At 29.7% G+C, this 24,207-nt stretch overlaps 1 protein-coding gene across 3 annotated transcripts; it reads left to right on the top strand.

Moving 5' to 3' along the window:
• The first annotated feature begins 5,162 nt into the window (after positions 1–5,162).
• On the top strand, positions 5,163–23,224 carry cN-IIIB (cytosolic 5'-nucleotidase IIIB). 3 transcript variants are annotated; one of them, XR_012758729.1, is made up of 3 exons: positions 5,163–6,452; positions 15,327–15,402; positions 23,086–23,214. XR_012758729.1 is itself a non-coding variant. In XM_075381419.1 (2 exons), the coding sequence occupies exons 1-2, from the start codon at positions 5,545–5,547 to the stop codon at positions 15,527–15,529; spliced, it is 927 nt and encodes a 308-aa protein (XP_075237534.1). In that variant the 5' UTR covers positions 5,163–5,544; the 3' UTR covers positions 15,530–15,670. The 3 variants fall into 3 exon arrangements, 2 of the variants coding, with proteins under 2 accessions (XP_075237534.1, XP_075237541.1); XM_075381419.1 differs by lacking the exons at positions 15,327–15,402; positions 23,086–23,214 and adding an exon at positions 15,511–15,670; XM_075381426.1 differs by lacking the exon at positions 15,327–15,402 and having other exon boundaries at positions 5,164–6,452; positions 23,086–23,224.
• Positions 23,225–24,207: the final 983 nt, after the last annotated feature.

Below are 24,207 nucleotides of genomic sequence, written 5' to 3'. Positions count from 1 at the left end.
CAATCATGACTGAGGATGCAGATCCCGTGAAAATAGTGTTCAACTTAAAAGAGGCCTCATCATTCAGTAGTTTGTACTAAATGCATATTTTTGTTAAAATACATATATTGCTATGAAGTCGACAAAATAATGTGGAAGTTGTTGGTACGACCGGAGTTAGATTAGTGAGGAGGGCTGTTTATAGGCTGCATATTTGAGTATTGCCAGTCAGTATCAATCACCGGGTTTTAAACGAGGTTCGTAATCTTGTATTGTTTGTTAAAATGCGGTTAACTGTTGACACTGTTTATTTGTAATAGAACTTAAACCTTTGTGATGTATTTAGAGATGAAATCTCAAGTTGCGTGTCAGTGAAAGTTCAGGGAAAGCATTGAAAAAGAAACAGTGAAAAGTGTTATTCAGAAGTTAGTTAAATTTTTCATGAAACAGGTTCTGTGTTAGACCAGAAACATGCCCAACATAGATCAGTTAAACGACGCACGTTGTACAGGACATTAATGTAGTAGTTACAAGATCTCATAAATCTATGGAGATTAAGCCGGGAAAAGAACATTTCACCAAGTTCAGCCCACATTGCATTGAAGAGAATGCTGAAATGTTATCAGTATTGAATGCAAGTTTTCCAGGAGCTAACTAATGCTGATTATGCTTCAAGGGTTCACTGCTGTTAATGGTACAAGAACTTCATTAGAGGCAACATTGGCATTTTAGATCAAGTGTTTTTTCACCCATGAAACATGGTTTCACTTTGGGGGGGGGGGGGTTGTTAATAATCAGAAATTCTGGACATGAGGTACTAAAACAAACATTTTCTTTGCAGGTACACCTACAAAAAAATCAGTGTAAGTGTGCAATTTCAAGGTGACGAATAACAGCCATGACTGCTGGTTGAAACAGCAGGACAGCGCCACTTCCCATACAGCTTAATCTAATATAGCATCTCTATAGTAGATGCTACATGATTTTTTTCCAGTGGAAGAATTATTTCTAAAGTATTGTGGCTACCATGAGCCGCTGATCTGACTTGTTCAGATTTCTTTCTGTGGGGTTACTCAAAGAAATTTTTTATACAAGTAATTCACACTCTGCAGGAAATGAAGATGAATATTACCAGTGCCATCCTGGAAATAGTCTGGGTACAGATAGCAAGAGTTAGCCTTTAACATAGTCACATTGTTTACAATGCATAGAAGTGGACAGACATCATTTTCAACACTTTCCATAAATTATTATGTGTTTGCGAATAAACAACTATTTATACACTTTACTAAGCGATGTGGCCTCTTTTAAATTGAACACTACTTTCACAATTAAATTAAGGGAACATATGTCTTATCTTAATATTCTGTATTCTGTACTAGTGGTTTATATTAACAGAATTATTACTTAACATTACAGAGGAATAACATGAATCTTAAAAAGATTAATTTCAGTAAAATATATTTTTTTTGTGACAGTAGCTGTTACTATAGAGATATTTATCGTTAAAGAAACAATAAATTTGAAAATAGAAAAGAGAAGTGGGAAAAATGTAAACTATATAAAGATAAAATATATTTTATTATAATTAATTCATTTAGATTGCCTTAATTATACTATCTTTTTAATTAATTAATTGAATTCTTTTCCTTTCCAAGTTCTTTTGAAGGTCACTAATCAACATGGCCTTTGGCGTCCTGTTAACTGCAGCTGTAAAATGGGTGCTTTGATGGGCAATTAAACCACTGCGTTCAGTTCTGAAGACATGATATAAGTCTTCTTCCCATACTCCTTTTCCTCACTATTCTGTCTTGAATAATTATAATTAATAATTGGTATCTTTGTTATCTCTAACATGACCTAAGTATGACAATCTCCTTGCCCAGTGGTCAATTCCATTTCCTTGTTAAGTCTATACTAAACCTGTTTCTTCATTTACGATCCTATCAGCATATATTTGAAGCATTCATGTATATAACCATATCTAAAATGTATCAATCTTCATCATAACCTTAATCAGAGTAGCAGCCCCTCCTCACGAGAAAACAGAAAAACATGGCATCTTAATATGCACAGTTTCAGGTTGATACTTAACTGCTTATTGAAAAAGTCTCATATTCAAGATAGAGATACAAGCAGTTTCTATTCTTGTTTTCAATTTCTTCTTTTATTTCACCCTGTCTGTATATATATTTCCCAAATATTTGTTTTTATAACCCCTTTCAATATTTTGATCGGCTGTAGCTAAATTAGTCACATGTTCTTGCATCTTGTAAAAACAATAAATTTTTCTGATTTAAATTTCCTTTGTAGCTCAAAATCTAAGCTAACCTCATACAGTTACTAAAGAGTTCTAAGCAAATTTTAATTATTCTTGATCATTAGAACAGCATCTGCATTCCTTATGTTTTTAATTGGTATACCACTCACTATAATCCCAGACAATTTCATTGTGAGATATTCCTTCATTACTAAAGAAGTCTAAGTATAACTAAAAAGCAGATGAAATAGAATGTATCTTTGTCTGATCAAAATGCGAATATTTTAAAATACATAATAAAAGAAAAATAAAACAAAAGAAATGACATGAAGTAATAATGCAGTTATTCTTAGAACTTGTAGACCCAAACTTAAACAGGAAAAAATGTATGAGCTCAATGTAATCCGGTCCTCATGTAAACACGTCTACACTAAATAGAGCCCAAAATACCAGATACACCCGCAAAGGTATAACATCGGTTTTTGTAAATTGCATTGAGAAGTGCATTAAATATTGTTATTTAGAATGTCTAAATAACTTAAGAAGTTCAACAGGCAGTTCATCTACACTAGAAGCTTTTCTGTTTTTCATGTTCTTGACTGAATATTCCATTCTTCATTTGTTACCTCCAGACCACTTTCCACTCCAGCCTCCATTAATAAAAAGCCAATCCTGACATCCTAGAATAACTCTAATATATCTCTTCCAATCCTTAAGTTTTCCTGCTATGCCTGCCGACAAGTTACCATTTTTATTAATTAATATATGCTTGGTTTAAAACCTCCAGCAAATTTTTTAGTTTAATTAAAAATGTATTTCATCTACAACAAAATCAAACTGTGTTGTTTTGACATCTGTTTTCAAAACAGAATTTGTCATTATTACAAATGTATTATACCTATGTCATTTGTAAATGTAGTATTATATCCTTCAAAAAATTAGAATTAAATTTAAAAAAAACAAAAGTGGGCTGTTGTATCATTGTTTGGTGTCTTTCATAATAATCACCAAGACTCATGGTAGTAAAGTAAAAATGTTAACTTTTTTAATGATTATGTTTCAAACAAATGTAGTGTCCTTACTAAAACAAAAAACACTACCATTTCTAAAAAGTGAAGACTATATTCACTTGTATCAAGGCAGACACAAGAATTACAATCGCTTTTCACAATACAGTACTTTGGTTTAGAAAAATTCAATATTATATTAGTCCTTTTTATAATCTAACCTAATGATTCAGTTCTCAGTACAGAGTGAGTACAAAGTTAAATATTCTAATCCCTAATCGATAACTGCCTAACTTATTTACAAAACAAAATTATTTCTACAGCCTTAAAAAGTAATTTACACATGAAGTACTATGAAAAGTGTGTTGGACTAAAATTTTCACTCAACGTTCTAAATATGTATCCACCTATCTAAGAAAGAGAAAAATGTAGAATAACATCAGCTGACACCAAGGTTAGAACAGTTACATCAGTTATTAAATTTTTAGTTTGAAATAATTTACATCACAACTATCATGAAGAAAACATTAGCAAAAATAATAAGACTTTTATAAGCAATTAGGAAACAAATATTGGTTGTTAGCCACTGATCAAGTACGGAAAACTTCTAATTTTTCAAGTTCCATGTTAGGTAGTCTACTTTCAAATGTAGTCGCTCTTTTTACATGACAGGCCAAAAAGGAGTTAATATATTTAGGATGTATGTATGTATTAATGTTTGTTCCACCATAGTAGTTCAATGGCTGTACCGATTTAGATGTATGAGCAAGCGTTGTAATCCTTATGTTACCGGAAGTGTCATGGGCTAAACAAATATATTAGCCGCCCGTCTAGGCAAAACCTGGACCCTCAGTTCTCAGGTCAGTCCTAGCGAATCCCGAAGCCAACTCACAGGCTCCTTAGTGCCTCCTACACCCACAGGAGCTCCTCAGAGCTTCCACAAATGGTCTTTGTAGAATTTGATGACAATATTACTAGAGATAATGCTGTCGGCTTCGAATTGAGCATCGAACCCACTATTGTCGAATTTGAGCTTTAGAGAGACAGGGAAAAGTGGAACGATATATGCTGCCACTAATGTTGTGTTTGGCTATGCTGTGACGGTATGTAAATTACAATGGCCTACTCTAGATAGAGCTGTCGTAGATCTGAGAACTCACATCTTTGCTACGGGCCAGGTCTAAGTAGCACTGAGTCGCATGAAGCAATTGAAGGGTTTAGGCATTAGTTGAGATCCCAAACAACAATAATCATATAGCAATAATTGCTATATGATCCGAACATAAAAAGTCTCTCGAGGAACTCAATCGCTTGAGAAATCTGTTTGTTTAGATTGGTAAACATCAATTAAATAAATAAATTGAATTGTTTACAGTTTCCTCATTTGGATCAGTACGTTTTACCCATAAGTTTTCGAATCGTGAATTTTCTAAACGCTCACTAAAAAGTATTAAATAATAAAAAAATAATGATAAAGCAAGACTGCCAAAAAATAAATTAATTAAATTAAAAAAAAGAAAACAAGGTATAGAAATAAACTACTAAACATCATTATGCAGTATTTTGTTAAATAAAGTAATGGGTGACCAATCAACTTTCAGACTGTTTTTATTTGTTTAAATATATTTTTCATGTTGGAGAAAGCAGACATTTAAGGTTGTCTAATTTTTAAGTTCTCACCAGCTCTTACATCGATCAGAAAATTTTATCCATCAACGGAAATATTTAAATGTACAAGGGGAGCTATGAATATATATTAAAGATACTTTTTTTAGTTCAATTTATTTTTTTTTCAGCCGTTTTTTTATTAGTTTTATAACTGTTTTTATTATTTAAACAACTACTAAATAGCAATCGACAAATAGTTCATTTAATGGTTCACTTGAAGAATTGTCTATCTTTTATTGCAACTTGCCGTACTAGGTAGCGTTTACTTTGTTAGTGTTATTGGGAATACGTAGTTGCTTTAGTGTTGAAGGTATCGTTGTGCTTGCGAGGACTACTGCCTGGTAAATTTTATCTTTGTAATTCAATACAGGCTGGGGCTGGTCTACCCTGTCTCTTTTCTTCTATTTATTAACCCTTTTCTTTTATATTTGTTGAATATTCCTGTAGTTTACATGAGTTTTTTTTTACTGTAGTTAAAAATTTAATCAGTCTGCAGTACTGTTGTTGAATACAATAAAACTTTAAAGTAATAATTATCATCACTAGAGTGTTACAATATTAGATAAACTGTCGACTGGTTTCGTGGGTATTTTAACGAAATTTCAGTATTTATTTTCGTATCGTTTAAGAATGGAAGAATTAGCTACAAATGTTTCGTTCAACTTATTGCATAACATGGCCGTATTGTTTAAGCCACATGTTTATATAAAAAATTTAAAGGAAGTTGAAATAAAAATGAAAAAAATTATTGAAGGAGGAGCTAAACTTTTGCAGATAATAACAGATTTTGATAGGACCTTAACCAAAGATAATGTCAACGGTATCCCCAATAAAAGCAGTCATTGTATATTTGAGCAGTGTAGTGATATACCTAAGCATGTTAAAGATGAATGTAAAAGATTATGTGATGTATATCGGCCAATTGAAGTTTCACCAACAATGAGTACTGAAGAAAAAATCCCATATATGATTGAATGGTGGAAAAAATCAGAAGAACAGTGCTGTGGTATTACATTAAGTGAAAGCTCTATAGATAATGCTGTTATAGCTGCAAATGTAGAATTCAGAGATGGGTGTAGTGAAATGTTTAAGAAATTATGTGATAAGTCTGTGCCAGTGCTGGTGTTCTCAGCTGGAATAGGGGATGTAATAACAGCAGTTTTGCGTCACAGATCGCTCAATTATCCTAATGTTCATGTTATTTCCAATTTTTTACGCTTTGATGGGCTGAAAATACTTGGTTATCATGGTCCTACCATTCATGTGTTTAATAAAAATGAGAAAACTGTAAAAAATTCTGAGTACTTTAAAGAAGTAAATCATTGCATAAATGTTTTATTAATGGGCGATTCACTGGGGGATGCAAATATGGCTGAAGGTGTGCCTCAGCATGGAACAGTTCTTAAAATTGGCTTTCTTACTACAAATCATGTTGATGAATATTTACCACAGTATATGGATAAATTTGATATAGTTCTCTTGGATGATCAGACTATGGATATACCATTGACGATTTTAGATTCAGTTTTGAAATCTTAGTAAGTATATTTTTTTACTGATTATTAATTAGCTTTGTTTACTTTTTTCCACTGCAGCTTAGTAATCAGCCACTTGCTTTTTCATATAACTTTTTTTAACACATTATTTATCTGGGTTTTTACAAGGATGATAAAGTGATAAATTACTGTAAGATGTTTGTGTGTTTTTTCTGTAGTTAGTATAATTAGTATAGGCCATAAAGGATTATAAAATTGATAATTTCAATAAAAATAAGTTCTATCAGTAATACATTAATATAGATAAGTAAACCATTAATATAGATTCTAGAAGAGTATCTTAACATGTAGTTTGCTGATTCTTATTTATGAATTTAATTATTTATCAATTACAGTAGTAATCTTTTTTTCTATAGTGTTTAATACCCTTGTTGAGTTAGCCATCGAGGGAGTTTTTCATTTTTGTTATTCAGTTAATTTTGGAGTGTTTTATAAATATTTAATAAGATATGCAGTTTGTTAGTAATACTAAAATTTTAAAAATTATCTTCTAGCTAATTTGTCTGAGATTATTTATGTTTGTCTAACACTGATATCTCATAGGTACTTGACAAACTATGTTACAGATATACAGTTTATTTCATGTCATCTTTACTCCTTTATAAATTCCTTGTTCCTTGATGTAAGGTTCTTAGATTGTTATATTTTCAGCTATTGTGCAAGAATACTGTGTTTTTATGAAAACCCAAATTGATCACTCATTCTCTGATTCATAAAAAAAAAATATTTATGTAAAGGCCCATTTTGCTAATGCTATCAATTCTTTGACCATAACTAAGTTTTGATGAGTGATTAGATTCTAATTATTAAATAAAGGAAACTAAGATGAACCGGAAAGAAGGTATAAAACATCTGTTGCGGTTTTTTCCTATAGTGGAATGAAGAATACAATTTAGTGGTTTCAAAAAATAAAAAGAAGACTAGTTCAAAAAAATTAAGCAAAAAAACTTACAACTAAAGTCTAAAATTTAATTAAAAATAAATAGAATTTAACAAAGTCCGAGAGGGGTGTAAAAACAAAGTCCCTTCTCGGATCTGATAACAGAAAGACTAAAAAACTAACATAAAAATTATAACTGACATAAAAATTAAAACTAGGTTAAAAACTAAAATAATAAAAATGAAATAAAACTTAAAACTAATAAAAACTATAACATAAAAACTTCAACTAAGTTAAAAATTAAAATAAAACTTAAAACTAATATCACTAAAACCTTGCAACTAATATCACATTGGAGTCTTAAAAATTCAATAAATTTATTTAAAAGAAAATAAAAGTAAAAATAATAACAAAAACTATATAAAATTTAGCAAAGTCCAAGAGGGAGGTATAAAGGCTCCATCTTGGACAAAAGAATCAAAAGCTAACAGAGATTAAAACAGAAACAAATTCATTAAAATCTCCTCCGATACAAAACATATATGCAACACTATCAAATTTTTTGTATAAAATCAGCACTACGCAAAAATAGAAACATCCGGTCTAAAACTTTTATTATCATTCCCCAAGACTCCATGGATGTTTCCGGGCAGAAGTTGAATTTTGCTAAGTCCATTATAAAGTATATTATGTTTACCATTTGTCTCTAATTTTTGAACCCCTATCATCTTATTTGTGGATAGAGCAACCTACTTTTGGGATTAGTTCTCTAGCATTACTATTGAACGGATTAGCACAGATTCAAGTAGTAAAAATAACAATCAAAACTTTTTCTTCATGAACACATCATTCCCAATACACATGTACACAACATAAAAGAAAGACACATTGAGATGAAGTAAATGATTTTGAAATTTAGTTCATAATATTCTCTCCAATTTCAAGATCATAAGTGTTAAACAAGGAATAAGAAAAAGTCTTTTATAAACTGATACATAATACTAAAAAAAGTGCGAATTCATGAATTATTAAAGCAATTAATTAATAAAACTGCTAACAATACGTAATAATGTAAACAGCACAATTTTTTTTTTTTAACGACTTAAATATTGCATTTTTACTGTTATTTGTATTCAAAAGGTTTCTTATTTTTGTAAATTTGTCTTTAGAAGAGCTTTGTTGAACATATCAGGTGACTATTTATTAGAACTTTTATATTTAATATTTACAGCTTTGACGTTACATTTTACATGAATAAAATGATAAGAACATCCAATGTATAATGCAGTGATGAAAAACTAGATTTTTAATCAGTTTAATAGCACTTAATCAGTAAAAATTGCAATAATTTTAACGCATATATCACTATTGCCTACATCTTTAAGAAGTTGCAATAACCACATACTTCTTTTACTGCAGTTGATGCTGCAGTATATTCAGACCCAGTAATAGAAGCAGACATACATGCCTGTAGTTGACTGGACCAGGTTGCAGCACTATTACCAATCTAGAACATGGTCTGAAATAGATTGTTGACTCTCAAGATTTCCTGCGACCTGCATCTGTATATCCTTTTTAATTCTAGAGATTCATCTGTATTCGAAGGATAAATAATTTTGTATTGTAAAGTTACATTCAGGTGTTTAAAGATTTGTTTTATCGCATTCCAGTGAACTAGTCTAGGATCTGTCCATCTGCTAATAATATTAAGTGGAACTCCTTGGTGTGTCACAAGGATTTGCTGGTCTACTGACTGGATTGATGTCATCAAAGTTAAAATTCCTTAGAAGTCTTTTAATGTAGCTTTCAGAATGAATAAAAATAAGAGCTAGCATTTATTTATATTTCTAGGCCAATGAACTGACCTGGCTCAGAAACAATAACCTTAAAGTAATGTTTTAATTCAGTTGTAATTTTCTTCAAAATATTTTTATCTTTACATATTAACAACATACAGTACTAACAAATTTCTTGCTTTTCAAACATTTCAAAGAAAATGCAAGGGTCTTACAATCCTTGTTTAAAACAAAAACGTAACAAAGTCAGTAAAGGCTTTGTTCCAACATCTAGATGCTTATTTTAAACCATATAATGCGTTATAAAGCCTAAAAACTAGAAAATTTACTTGAACTAAACCAGTAGGAGGCTCCATGTAAATTTCCTCTTGAATTATACCATGTTAAAATTCTGTCTATGTCAAACTGGATAATTTTGAATTTCTTGTAAGCTGCAATGGCTAGAACATCTCAATTTCCTCCTGAGGAAGAACACCTGCCTCGCAGCATGTCTGGTCGCTACACCACCTCCTCCGTTTCTAGCCATGAGTGGCTTAATCAAAGGACATCTTCTTGCCCTCAAAGTGACCACATTCCACAGGCATCAGTCCACCCTTGTGAGATGCCACTGATGCAGATGTCTCAAGAGACATCCACATTGGTACATTCCGCTCTAGTCAAGTTTGCCTTCAAAGACATCAGACACTTAACTCTACCACATAGCCCTCAGGAATTAAGCTAACAGCCTACACGTGGAAGATCAAAGACCCCGTACCTAACTCTACAAATTCTATCGCCGCCTAAACCGTATGTACCCACTTTACAAATGATTGCAATAAACCTTTATGTTACAGTAGCATATTAAATTCAGCCAAAATTCATGCCACGATGGCATATCTTAAATTAGTATGGCATATAAAAATTAGATGGCATATCATAAATTAGTGATTTGGAGTGCTACCAGCAAGAATAAATGTCCCAGAGGACCTCAGGTCTGGTTCTTTTGGGAGCTGAGTATAATCTCTAGTTTTCCACTTCAGCTCCAACTTTGAGTACCACTTGGATTTACAGCTAGGTTGATCACAACCAAAATTTACTTATTTGCCCCTTAATAAGTGTGCACTGCAATTCAACAATACATCATGCAGTGGCTAGAACAACTCTGTGTCAGAATGTGAGTTAGGTAAGTGAGCCTCATACAAATCTACTCCCTCCACTTGTGGGAACCCTTTGTGAGTTAGGTAAGTGAGCCTCATACAAATCTACTCCCTCCACTTGTGGGAACCCTTTACCATACAACCTTGCTTTAAAATGTTTAATATCTCCATTATGGAGATAATTTGTTTTAAAACCTCACTTGGATCCATCTACTTTTTTGTCTTGTCTTTGGGGTAACTGCACTGTTTCCCATGTATTGTTCTTTTCAAATGATTTTATTTCTTGTTGAATGGCATTTTTCCACTGTTCAGATTAAGCAGAGTCGATAGCCTCTTGATTAGTTAAAGAATTCTGCAAGTCTGAATAGTTGACTTCCTAGCATGTAGAGTGATGGATGGCATCTGTTGGACAAAGAAAATATTGTTCACTTTTTTGAACTGCAGTTGTTTCTTGCTGTGCATTTTTAGATATTTGTACGTTTTCTGTTGTTTATTTCTTATCTTTTTGTTTCTCTGTTCTGTCCAGTTCTTTTCCTGCAGATTATTGTCTTGTACATTCAAAATTTGAATTGTATGATTAGGTTTAAAAACTGGCTGGCATATTACATTTTCATTAAAGGTTACATTTCTAGATATTTTAATTGTTTATAATTGATAATTTTCTTTCATAGCCTACAAAAATCAACTTTTTGCATTTTGATTGTAATTTCTTTAGCACTTGATCATGAACATGGATATATGCATCAGAACAAAAACCTTTAATGTATGAGCGAAGTTTCTTTTTTTTGTCCACAGCTTGTATAGAGTGAATATGCTAATACAAAAGTATTAGTATATTTTATACTGTAAAGTGATGGTAATAAAAGCCCATTTACAGTACGAATATGTAATAACAGTTAAGTTTCAGGTATTCTAGACATAATGCCAAATTTCTCATGATGGCTGTTCACCACAATTCACCTGTTAATGTGAATTATCTAACATCTTAATTAACATTTTAATTATTTCTGTTATGTCTTTTTTATTTGTTAGACTGTTTCTCAATATTTTTTTCTCTTTCTGATCTATTATTTATTAATTTTAGTTTTATTTGTTTTTTTAACAAACATGTTGTCTTCAGTGCTTATTGGCATTAAAATCTTGTCAAAAATGTTGTGTATACATGTATTTGTAGTGTCTAATAACTATTCCATGTTGGTATTTGAAGGTAGTTCAGTGTCATGTAACTTGTGTTCTGTTTAAGTTCTCTTCTGCTTAATAACCAACCCGATTTAAATTAGTTAATACATGAAACTAGACATATCTTGCCTAAAAATTGAAAAATATAAAATCACTGAATTTACCAATTATTATTGGGAAGGTTAATTTCCATTAATATTTGTTGAGTTGAGGATTATTAAGACCAGCTCACAGCAAAAAGGTTTTATTTCTGAAGGGAAAAAATAAAAACATTTATTTCATTGCCTTAGAGCTTCCTTTATAATGTTGTTTCCTTTCAGCAATATTATGTTTTTATTTATTTAATATAACCCATTTTACAATAAATTAAACATTTTCAAAGAATTATTCTTTACTGCTAACTTACCACATGGCTACAGGTGTTTTAAATATTAATTATTAATATTTACGTAGGTACATGTGATTAATGTAAATATCAATCAGTTTTGAGCAATGATATATAGTATACTTTTTCAGTGACCTGACTTAGTGCAAAGTTTAACCCCTTTAGATCTGTTGGAGACATTTACAGGTTGTTTTTATGGGTTTTTTTGGTTTTTTTTTTGTGGGCGAAAAACGCCTGGGCATTATCATCGCCTGGAATTTTATTAATAAAAGGATAAAATAACTCCAAAACAATAAAGCTTATAAGGTGTAAAAGTAATATTAATCATATAATAAAAATTTATTACAAGTCAAGAAGGCAAAATAAAGCTCAAAACTAATACCACATACGAAGTCGTTAAAATATACATGTTAAAATAATCGAAAAAAGAAACTATATAAAACTTACCTAATTCCGATGGGTTGTGCAAAAGGTTCCCTCCCTGGATAGTAAAATTAAATACATAGAACCAAAAAAAATCAAAATTGAAAGTAAAGGTTAAAAATTATTAAAAACTCTTATAGCATAAAAATATATATGATAATATTAACATTTTTGTAGTAACCTGGTACTATGCAAAAAGAGAAACATCCGGTCCAAAATTTTGTTATTTTTACACAAGATATCACGGATGTTTCTAGGTAGATTAAACTTACGACGCAACGCTGCTTAACAAATGCAGTTCACGAGAATGTGGTGCACAGTCATGTGGCAGTTGCATCGTGTGCATAGGGGTGTGGCTTCTCCTGACATTAGGTATTCGTGTGTGATCCTCGTATGTCCTAACCGTAACCGGCAGAGGACCACTTCCTCACGATGAGATTTTCTGCAAGAGGAGCCCCATGGCAACACTGAATCTTTAATCCGTCAGAGTTTATTATCGACGGTAGTCGCCCAGTCACTTTGCCACCTTGCTCTCAGTGATTGTTTGATACGATTGATAAAATCAAAGGTAGTAACTCGGGTGTTGAAAGGAGGTTGAATACACGCTTCTTTGGCAGCATAATCTGCTCTTTCGTTACCTAGAATCCCTACGTAGCTAGGGATCCAATTATGTTACCAAATTAAATCATATTTATTGTTCTGTAATTTATTTATTGTTTCTGTTTTGTATTTATTTTCAATAAGTTATTTTAATTCAATTCAGAATTATTAACATGTTATAACATTGGGTATATAATCAATCTTTTGAAGCACTCAGAAATTATAGTCTCATAAAGCCAATTAAAGATATCCAGTAACTTTTGTAAATAAATTGTAATAGCATTTTTTAAATATTCGCACCAGTGATTCAGAAAAATCAAGTACTGCCAAATTTTCTGTAAATGGTTTCAATAATTTAATTTACAATAATTGAATCCCTTTTCGTAGGAAAATTCAAGTGTTTAATACAGTTTTCAGAGTGAGTATAAGTTACGGTGAATAAATGTGGAGGTAAGGTTATGTACAGTAAAATACAAATAAAACAAACACTTTTATTAACGAGATATTGAATTTTCCAAGGAATGCTCCTGTTTAAAGTTTATTTTTAGAAGCACTTATTTCCAACTTTTCTCCACTTCTTGAAAATGCACTTAAAATTTATTAAGTATGTTTACAGTTAAGAATTACAGCATAGGAATTACATTTTGGTAATCACATTATCAGTTAAAAATTACATTTCTAGGTATTCAGAAATATTATTGCAAAAAATTTTATAAATTATAAATAACTGTAAAGAATTGGGCTGTAATAATGAAAGTTTTTGCATATTTACATGGTGCTTTAAGGCAAGATGTGAACAATTTTTTTAAAATCAGTATTCTTATTCAAATGCATGTAGGGCTTTGCTTACTGAGCAGATTGAAGAGGAAGAAAATGTAGTGCAATTTTTCAGTTTCTAGTGTTGAAGGAATTAGGAGAAATGTTTTTAGAAGGGTAGGTTGTCACTGCAGAAATTAATAAATAATGTTGAATGGACACACTTGGTCACTGTTAGACAATTGTAATAAGGCGTGGAATTATTGATAAAATTTGATTAAAAAGTTTTATTTTTTTAATTTTATTTAAAATTTTTTTAAATATTTTACATTTTTTTAAGGAGTTAAAAATGTTTCATAAGTTTTCCTGTTGATAACTAAACTATATTTTTATTTTTATTTAATTGGTCATTTTTTTCTCTGAAGAAAGAATAATTTTAATTTAATCTATCGGAAGAGTATGGTCTTTTAAATTTTTTGTTATTAATTGATATTAAATTAATTGTTATTAATCAATAAGATGTACAGTATATAGATTTTCTTCTTATTTTTATTTCATACCTAATTAAGCCAACCTCTCAGATGATCTTTGACCATGGGCATTGCCTAATTTATGAATTTTGATATGTTTTTAGAATTTTTTGCTAAATAAATATTTTTATTACTATTGATTGATATCATTTTATTTGATCATTTCTTTAAAATTCTTTCCTTCTTCAAGGATATTACTACTTCTAAACATATGTTTCAGATGTGTTAAATATTCTTTATTATCTGCTTTTATAAGTTGATTTCATTTTTGCTTAGTTGCCATTTAGATGTCTGTATATTCTGAGGTGTGATTATTATATTTTTCTTTTTAATAATTTGTCACAGTTGTGTAAAGGTGAATATTAAATTTTGTGTAATATCCCTTATTAAATTTTATGTAACCTGTTTTATTATTTAATTTTATATGTATCAGTTTTTATTATCTATCTTCTAATGTTTTCATGTTACCAGCTTTTTAATTTTTTTTTTTTTTTTTACACGTACTATATTTGAACATTGGTTATATCATATTTTAAAGATTTTTAATCTTTTTTGTGTGTGTATATATATATATATATATTTTTTTTTATAATATATGTTCATATCAGTATAATATTTATCTTACTTTTTTATACAGAAAATTAATGAAATACTGTAATTCTTTCTTAGTAAATTTATCCAATAGTTGAACTGTTGATTAAAGGCTCTACTTTTTGTGTTAAAAGTACTTACTTGTATTTCATTTAAAACTTATTTGAGTTTTAGTTTATTATTTTATTATATATAGGCAATTGGTTGATGTTTGTTTTTCATCAGTGAATTTCATTTTTATGTAACTAGAGGTACAGAGTTCCTTATACTGAATATAACATATAGGTGTTTTATTTTTTTTAACAGTATTAATAATAAGCCATTTTATGTTCCTGAATATGATTTGATGTGTTATTGGTTAATAAAGTGGCATTATATTTGTAGCGGTAAGTGGGAGATATTTTTTCAAAAGATTTTTGTTCTAAATATATTTAAAAAAAATATTTGTATAAAGGAATAACAGAAAATTACAGCACTTATAGAAATGTTTTAAATTAATAGAATAATTTGAATATTATGCTACTGTGGTTGCAGTTGAGTTTAATGTTAATGCAGTTGAATTTGTTTGTTAATTGCCTAGAATCCTGTATTCCTTGATGTATATATTTGGGTATTCCATGACCAGCCCGCCTTGGATGTTTCATTAATCATAATCTGTAAGAAAAAACCATCTAATAGTGTGTGTGTTGGAGTTTTAATAATTATTATTACATTAGGTGCTTGTGGTTGTTAAAATAAAATTTGTAAAATTAATTTACTGTTAGTGTTAACATCAGCTATTAATAGGACAGAAATAATAATAAAAATGGAGGACATTTATACTTCAAATGAGCAAAATGAAAATGGATTGTCAAAACAAGTTGATATCATCTCACAGGACAATCAGGAAGCTCGGGCATTTCTTAGAGAAAGAAGTTTAAGACTACTTTCTGGTATTGCTGGTAAGTATTGTTATTGTTTCAGACAAGTTTTCTGTGTAAGGTTTTATTTTGTAGGTTTCTTTGTCATGTTTTGGGGAAGCAAATTAACAGATATACATAGGTGTGTTAAAATAATACTGATAATGATTTAGAGATATGTATTGGATCACAAAATCTTGCGTAGCATTCTTGGATTGTTTGTTGTTTTTTGTGCCCTAAACGTGATTCTTTGATAAACTTAATTTACACTCCCTTTTTTTCTATTTATACTAATACTGTCATATTGTATATACCCATGAAAATAATCAAGAGGATTTGTGTCAGGTTACCTAGCTGGCCATGCATGTAGTTTGTCTCTACCAATCCTCAGGTTAGGAAGTATAATTTTATTTTTGAACCCCAATCTATGAAGGCAATTGAGGATTCTTGTATAATAACTAGGAATCGAAGGCAGTATTTTAAAAGGTTAGCATTGATTGACATTTTCATCCATAAATGTATTATCAGTGGAATAACAAAAGCTAGGAATAAGCTTTGTCAAAAAAGCTTGTTTGAAAAAAAACAATAGAATGACTGCAGTTGAGTAAGCATGTTTTTTCTAATATAAATAAATGTGTTAGCTTTAGTTATCATAGATTAATAGAAATAATTTTTATCATTCTTAAAAGAAGTTCTGCTTTAAACAAATTTATTTCATTTTTAAAGCTAGTCATGCCTGTCTGCATTAAAATATTAAGATAATATGAATAGAAAGTTAATGAACTGTACAGAATTATTTAACTTGCTCACAACAGTTATATTTGCAGTAATAAAGAGGAGATAGTAGTTTTATCTTCAAAATTATAATTTGTGAAGGTCAAGAGAAAAACATTAGTAAAGAGTTCAGATTAAGTTTTAATTAATTAACAAGAGTTACCAATTATTTTTTTTATTTAAAATACTGATTACTCAACCAAATTTTTTAGGTTTACTTAAATTCAAAACAAGGAATGTACAGTTAAATGTAGTAGGAACCTGAATAATTAGATGAATTGAAAATATCTTAATTTTTTGTTATGTTTATTAATTCTTGTCTTTGCATCATGATTTAATTTAATTTTTTTTTTTTTTACTTTTATTCAAACAAAAAACAGTTCTTAAAATAAAATTTGTTGGTTTTTTTTTTAAATAGCCATCTAATCATTCACTATGTTTGAAATATTATATTACCTTGAAATATTTAATTGTAAACCAAGTTTTATTAAGAAGGGCTCTTCTAATTTTTCTTGTGAAATTTTGGGTCAGGTTTTTACAAAGGCCATAATTTCTATTTCTCAAAGTTATATAGAAGTTAAATATTCTGCTAAATGACTTCATGTAATGAGGTGAGAGAAACAGACTGAGTCATTAGGCGGACAATAAATATTCGTTAGATTCTATCATCAGTGGTTTTCCTGCAACTGCATCCCAGAAGTAAGCAGTATGTATGTGACAATTTAACGTGTATACAATTTACATATGTTTGTGGTTTTGTAACACCAAAACAGGTCCTCCATTCTTCATAAAATATGAGATGGTACTACCACAAGTAAGAGTGAAACTGGGTTTATGAAATTTGAAAAGACTAAAATGGCTGGGATTAGATATCATTAATTCTAAAATTAAAATACAAAAGGCATTTAAAGCACATTATTTTGGTTTAAACATCAACAAAATAAAATAACATTATCTTTCTATTGTATATAGTACAATTATCTCACTCCTCATACATAGTTTATATGATATTAAAATGAGCTTGCTTTTACCAAACAACATCTCAACCACTAGTTTGGCTTTTTATTCTCCCCCTTTCTTCAGGAAAGAGTCTCAGACATTCCATAGGCAGATTTATTTACCTTCCACTGAATTCGGAATAAGAAATACAGATTCAGTTGTTGCTAGAAAATGCCAAGAGAGTGGCTGCAATTTCCATGGAATAAGAATAAAGGATACGGTAGAGGAGGATTATCAATTCATAGAGGGACTCCTTTTACTGGAATAATTTTACCTATGGACATTAGAGTCAAAATTAATAAGATATTTAAACACATTGGAGTGTAAGATTTATACCTGTAATAACTTTTATGGTATTCCACAGTGCATATCTTTCAGTATATTTTCAAAAAACCAAATTTGTCTACTTCTCAGGGCAGTCAAAAAGCTTTCACCCCCCTACAGTTTTTTATTTTTTACCTAAAAATTATAAGTTCTCTGCAGAGGATACAAGATGTATGGAGTAACTAGACAGTTAAATGGCTCTTAAAAGTTTGTAATAATTGTGGTCACTGTATGTCCTAGATCTTTTCAAACTGTCTCAAATTTAAACCTGTTGTTAAATGATAACCCACCTGCTGAATAAATGTTAAGAAGCTCTAAATTTCAATTAAAAGAATACTTGACTCGTAAAAATTAATAAATTAAACAGTTAGTAAAACCATATTATTTATAAACAGCTTCAGTTTTCTACAGTAAAGAGAATTATAAGTTATTTAATATAACAACTTGTCGTTTTTTAATATATTACTTTACATTATTATGACGTAATGATAATTACTTTTTTATAGCATTGACATCTCCTGTAGAATCAGTTAGTTGTGCTCTCTTTATTGTTATCTTTGACAATTCTTTTCATAAAGCATATTCTATATAAAAAAAAGACATTATTCTCATTCAGCCTTTTGCAGCCAGTGAAATAATGATATAAACGTTTTTTATGGTGGTCAGGCATACGTTGAATATTATCAAATTCAAAAACACCATTCTGTGATTAATAATCGTTTTATCACCTACATAATTGGACAAGTCTCATTTTAAACTTGACACTTCAAAAAATGGGGGAATTAATAATGTATTCATGATGTTAAACGAGAAAATTTTTAATATTAGGCTGCAAAAACTCATTTCTTCCTTATTTGAACAATTATTTTTTTGGTTCACTCAAAAAAAAGAGGCTATTATTAAAAATATGATATCTTCTGCTGCAAAAAATTATTCTTGATGAAATAAGTAACACCTCATGTTATACTATTTTGATCAATTTATGCAATCATAAAGATAAAAAAATCATCATATCCATACTTACAAGATATTTTCATTTGAAAACTGGAATTAACACAGAATTTTTTAAACTGAATGTACTTCTTAGTGAATCCAGTTATCTACTATAAGGATAAAAGTAAGCAGCACAAATATATATTTTTAAATCTTCATTTGTAAATAAGTTCAATTATTAATTGTAAAATTAATATCCTGAAGGTTTGACATGCCGTAAATATCATTTTTGGTTTGCTCTTCCATGTGAAATGTTTGGAGATACTACTGTTAGAAAATCTCAAATATATTACCTGACTTTATCCATTCCCTTCAATGGTGCTAAAACAGATCCATTCTACAAAACATTGTGTTCAACGTAAAGAGTATATTAATTTATTATTTTCCCAGTCTGTTACAGGTGTGATGCATATAGACTCCTGAGGTTCAAGTGGTACTAGAGTTTTTTTGAGTACTCTGTTCATTGAACAACCAGTCCCTGTGGTAAATAGTGAAGTAAATAGTATCAGGCTAAACATCTACATTTCATAAACAACTTACCCTCATTCTTTCTCCAAAATTCTTTCGCCTATCTATGGCACTTTTAGCAGTGACTGGCATATCATGTCAGATTGCCTGCAAATGTTTCTTATAGTTTACTCATCAGCTCTTTCAAATCATTTGTATTTGAACAAACCCATGCATAAATCATACATATACTCTACACATTTAAATTGGATTTACTAATGCTTTTTAGGTGGAAAATTACTGTTTGAGTTTTATTCCATAAATGCCTACAGGAATTGAAGGAATTTGTACTTTTACTTTTAGTTTATTGTTTCATTAGTTAGAGCTAAAATATGAAAAATTAATTTCATTAAAAACACCCTTTATACACACCTGGTGATCATTTAAAAAGTTACCACATTTATTATTCAACACCCATCAGTCCAATCATATTTCTGTTTGCAGCCATGTATATATACATGGGAAACTGCATGTATCTCGGGGGAAACTTTTTTTAAATTATTTTCAAAGGGGTATATCCCACCCCGTGCTACACCTACCTAAGATCAAAAATCTTAAATGACATGGTAACATTTGATTACATTACTTGACAATCCAAAAAAAATTAAGATCTGCCCACCTCTTCACTTTTAAAGTACTTTTGTTTAAATTTCAGTCCAACAAAAATAACTATAAAATTATGTGATATAACTTCTTAAACCATGTGAAATAAACAGTTTTTTTTAAATGAGGCAATATAGCTTATGGTAACTAATTAGAAAGTCCTTTGAATGGCAAGTAATTTGGTACAAATAAAATAAAAATTAATTCACTGATATTGAAGTTATGATTAAAAATGTGATGTTTTTTTTAGTTAGATTATGATAGGATTTTTTGTAGGTTATGTTAGGATATAGTGACCCCCAAAGCGTTAGGTCTGAAATCATCTGTTTTTCTTAAAAAGTATGGGTTTTAGATTTTTCCAGCCTTGAAAAAACATACCAATAAACACAGCATTATAACATCAGTTAAAAATATGAAAAACTAATAATAAGATAATTACTTCTTGGCTGGTAACATGTGTAAAAATTACCAGGTAAACATAATAATTAAATGAAAACTAATTCATAAATGTGTTATTTTTAATCCAAAAATAATTAATGCTTAAATTCTAATTACTTACTATTATTATTATTAAAACCACATTATTAATGAAGTAAAATTTCCATTATTACAAAGCAAACAATTAAATTTAATTCAATTAGCACTTAGATATTTTGAGTTCGAAAGTTTGCAAGTACACCAAATTTTTTTTTTTGTTGAGGTTTGCTTGTTATAACAGTTTATAATTTTCTGCCAATTATTGAAATCTTAGTTTCTATGGCAAATTTTTGTGAATTGTTTTCTTTCATATTGTATGTAATTACTGGCAAAAAATATTTATTCTATTTATGACATCGTCATATTTTATTTAAATTGTTGTGTTCTGTAGTTAAAATTGGCATTTCGTTTATGTTATTGTTCTACCGTTCGGCTTTTCATTTTTTGTCTTTTGTAGATTTATCTCGCTAAAATCACGTACTATCTGGAAGAAAGGACTGAACTAATTTATACATACGGAGACAAAATAAATGTGCTAGAAGAATTGCCCAGGCGTTTAATGAAAGGCATCTAAATAAAAATGTTTGACACTCTTGCACTGTAAAACTTGTAAAAAATTCCAAGAAAATAGGACCTGTCATGAATAAGGAACGTGCAGGGCAAAAGGTTTTAGACGAATTAACTAGGGTTGAAATTTTGGGAAATGTAGTAGGCAAATCCTCAGAGCTCAATTTGTAAAATATCCCATAAAACTGGGGTTTCTTATGCTTCTGTTTTTACTATATTAAAATACATTAACACTATTAATTCAGTAACACTGTATCCAACATAACCTAAAAAAAAATTAGTATAATTATTAAAAAAATACATTTTAATCATAACTTCAATACCAGTGAACCAATTTTTATTTTATTTGTAGCAAATTACTAATCATTCAAAGGGCCTTCCAATGAGGTGTCTCAAGCTATATCATCTCATTTAAAAAAAAATAAGCATTCAACCTTGAAAATGTAGAAAACATTAAGAGCGAAATTTTATGTTGGTAATTCTAAAAATAATTTTCAGTTTTAATCCACAGATTATGATTATTTCAAATGGTTTATGAAGTTATATCATGTAATTCTATAGTTATTTTTGTTGGACTGAAATTTAAAAAAGTACTACCCCTAATGGGTTTTCCCACCTACAGAGTAAAGGGGTGGGTGGATTTTAATTTTTTTTTCGGATTGTCAAGTAATGTAATCACATGTTACCATTGCCATTAAAATTTTTGAGTTGGGGTAGATGTAGCAGAGAGGGTATGTCCCACCCCTTTGAAAATAATTTTAAAAAGTTCCCCTCTGAGAATGGTATATATGACTGCAAACAGAAATACGATGGGAGTGATAGTTATTGAATAATAAATGATAATTTTTCAAATGATCACTTGTTATATATAGTAGAAAATTGCGTAATGTTTTTAATATACGTGCTGTGTGTTTTCATCCATGTTTTATGTTTCATGTATAACAAACTGAAATACAATAAATTTGTTTTTCTCCAGTATATACAATGTTACTGCCTTGCTTTAGAACCAAATAGTTATGAACATATTTTTTTTTTTTTTTTAAATAAGTGATTTTAGATTTATTGGTTTTAGATTCCAAGAGTGATGTTTGTATTTTTATTGATTATAAATAGTGCAGTAATTATCTGTTGGAAGCTTTTATGGTTTTTATGTTCTGTTATGTATGAAATGTGTGGGCTCTTATCATTTAAACAAGTCACTATTATGAAATTCTTCATCAGAAGAATTAATTGAAAATGACAATCACAGCAGTGAAACGGTAAAATCACAGTAGTGAATCATAGTAGCATTACAATTAACATCTCTTCAATAAAATAATAAAACTTCTTTTTCTCTTCTCAGACTGATCTTGAATATTAAACATAAACTATGTATATCTTCCTCCTGAACATGATGGGGCATGACAGGGTTCATTTGATATACTTTATATTTATACTATATTTTAGGAGCGAGTAGGCTTACTTTACTGATTTGATAATAATACACACGTATATATTATACGTGTATAATTATACACGTATATTATACACGTATATATTATACGTGTATAATATATACACGTATCAGTTCATCGATGGGTCCCCAAAAAATTAAAAAGCCATGGTTCAGGCTTTCTAAAGCAGTAATTTCTTCATTCAAATTGATATTGACGCTACTGCTATTAGTCGCTAACAAATAATAGTGAATAGGAATATTCCACTTACTAACTTTGGCAATCTAGAAGAACTGAATTGCTATACATGGGTTAAGTTTTTGACATTTAAACCTTAATTTTACACCCTCCTACTTTTAGGATAATACTCTTGAAACATCTTATATGTTCATAAACATCAAGGCTATGAGAAAGCATCTGTAATTCTTTCCAGAAGTGATGTTTTTCTGCATCCTTTTCTTCAGTTATGGTTGTGATTATTCATGGTCTAATATAGAAATATAGACAAGTATATTGTATATTGAATTATACCAAGGTATAAGACTTTGTAAAGGTCAGTTACTTGCGAATTATTATTGTTTTTAGGAGTTTAAAATTTTTTTGAACATTGGGTCATAATTTGGTTATAACTTGCTTGTTAAGTTTGTTCTGAAAATGATTAATATTAATGATGCATTTGTTTCTCTTGTTAATGGATTATTCTGTTATAAACTCTGTCAAAAATAGCCTAAAATTGTAAATTAATGATTTTTTTTTTTTTAAGGTAAAATATGTGAGCTGCATACTATTGAATCTACTATGGTTACTGGTGAATTTAAAGGATGTGATATGAATGTACAAGAATTTTTTATTAAAAATTTAGAAACGCCTATTGCTACTATACCAAATGCAATTGTGCGTGATAAGGATATTGTAAAGATTGTTATTTCAAATGTGACGAATTAAATTATTATTTTGTGCTTTTCTCTAACTGGAATACCAGTAAAAAGATTATGTTTTTGAAAAATAAATAATATTGCAAAATTTTGTTCATATTTTTCATTATATCTTTAAAATTAAATTAATTTTACTTTTATATAATTTATATTTCAGATGTAAAAAGGGCTTATGTATATGTTGTCTATAATCTTTGTCTAGAGGGATTGGAGAAAGAAAGTTCAGTAATCACCAGATCTGAAATTATTCACGTATAAATTTAAAGAAAAAATATTTTATTGTTTCGCAGCATCAGAGTAATGCATATTTCATTGAATGATAGCAAGAATTAATGAATAGTTGAGGTATTAGAAAATGTGTCCCATTACTTTAATGCATTGCAAAGATTGTTGAAAGGCTTCATTGAAGCAACTAATGATGATTACTAGAAATTGGAAAAAGAGTTTTGAAAAGAGTAATGATTGAGGATGGTCAGAAAATCCCACTAGTTAGCAAAGCATTCACTGAAGGGCACTGATAAACAGTGTAGAGCAATTCAACATGAAATAGAAAGAGGCAACATGTGTTATTAGTTATGTTATCTGTTGGGAAATCCAATTAGTTACCAGGAATAACCCTTCCATGTTATTCCAAATCTGCACGGCATATTCATAAAGTAAGAGCTGCCGGCTTATATTTAAATATTAGCAGGTCAGAATACAGTGTCGCACATGCAGGACCATCTATCTGCTATTTATGAAGCCACTGAAGTTGTTTCGATTTAGTGTCATTTGCCTGCTGGTGATTGGAGATCGCAGTGTCCACAACAATCGTTTCTCCTGCCAGTTGTGAAGTGCGCACTGTGATTTGATTTTTGGGTGCAAAAGGATCTTCAGCTACTGAAATTCATCAGAAGTTGTGCCTAATGTTTGGACCTACAGTAACAATTGAAGGAAAGGTTAGACAATGG

The sequence above is a fragment of the Lycorma delicatula genome, chromosome 1, assembly GCF_047948215.1.
Source record: "Lycorma delicatula isolate Av1 chromosome 1, ASM4794821v1, whole genome shotgun sequence".
Classification (NCBI taxonomy): domain Eukaryota; kingdom Metazoa; phylum Arthropoda; class Insecta; order Hemiptera; family Fulgoridae; genus Lycorma; species Lycorma delicatula.
Note: the sequence above shows the minus strand (reverse complement) of the source record. Positions and strands in the feature narration are given on the sequence as shown.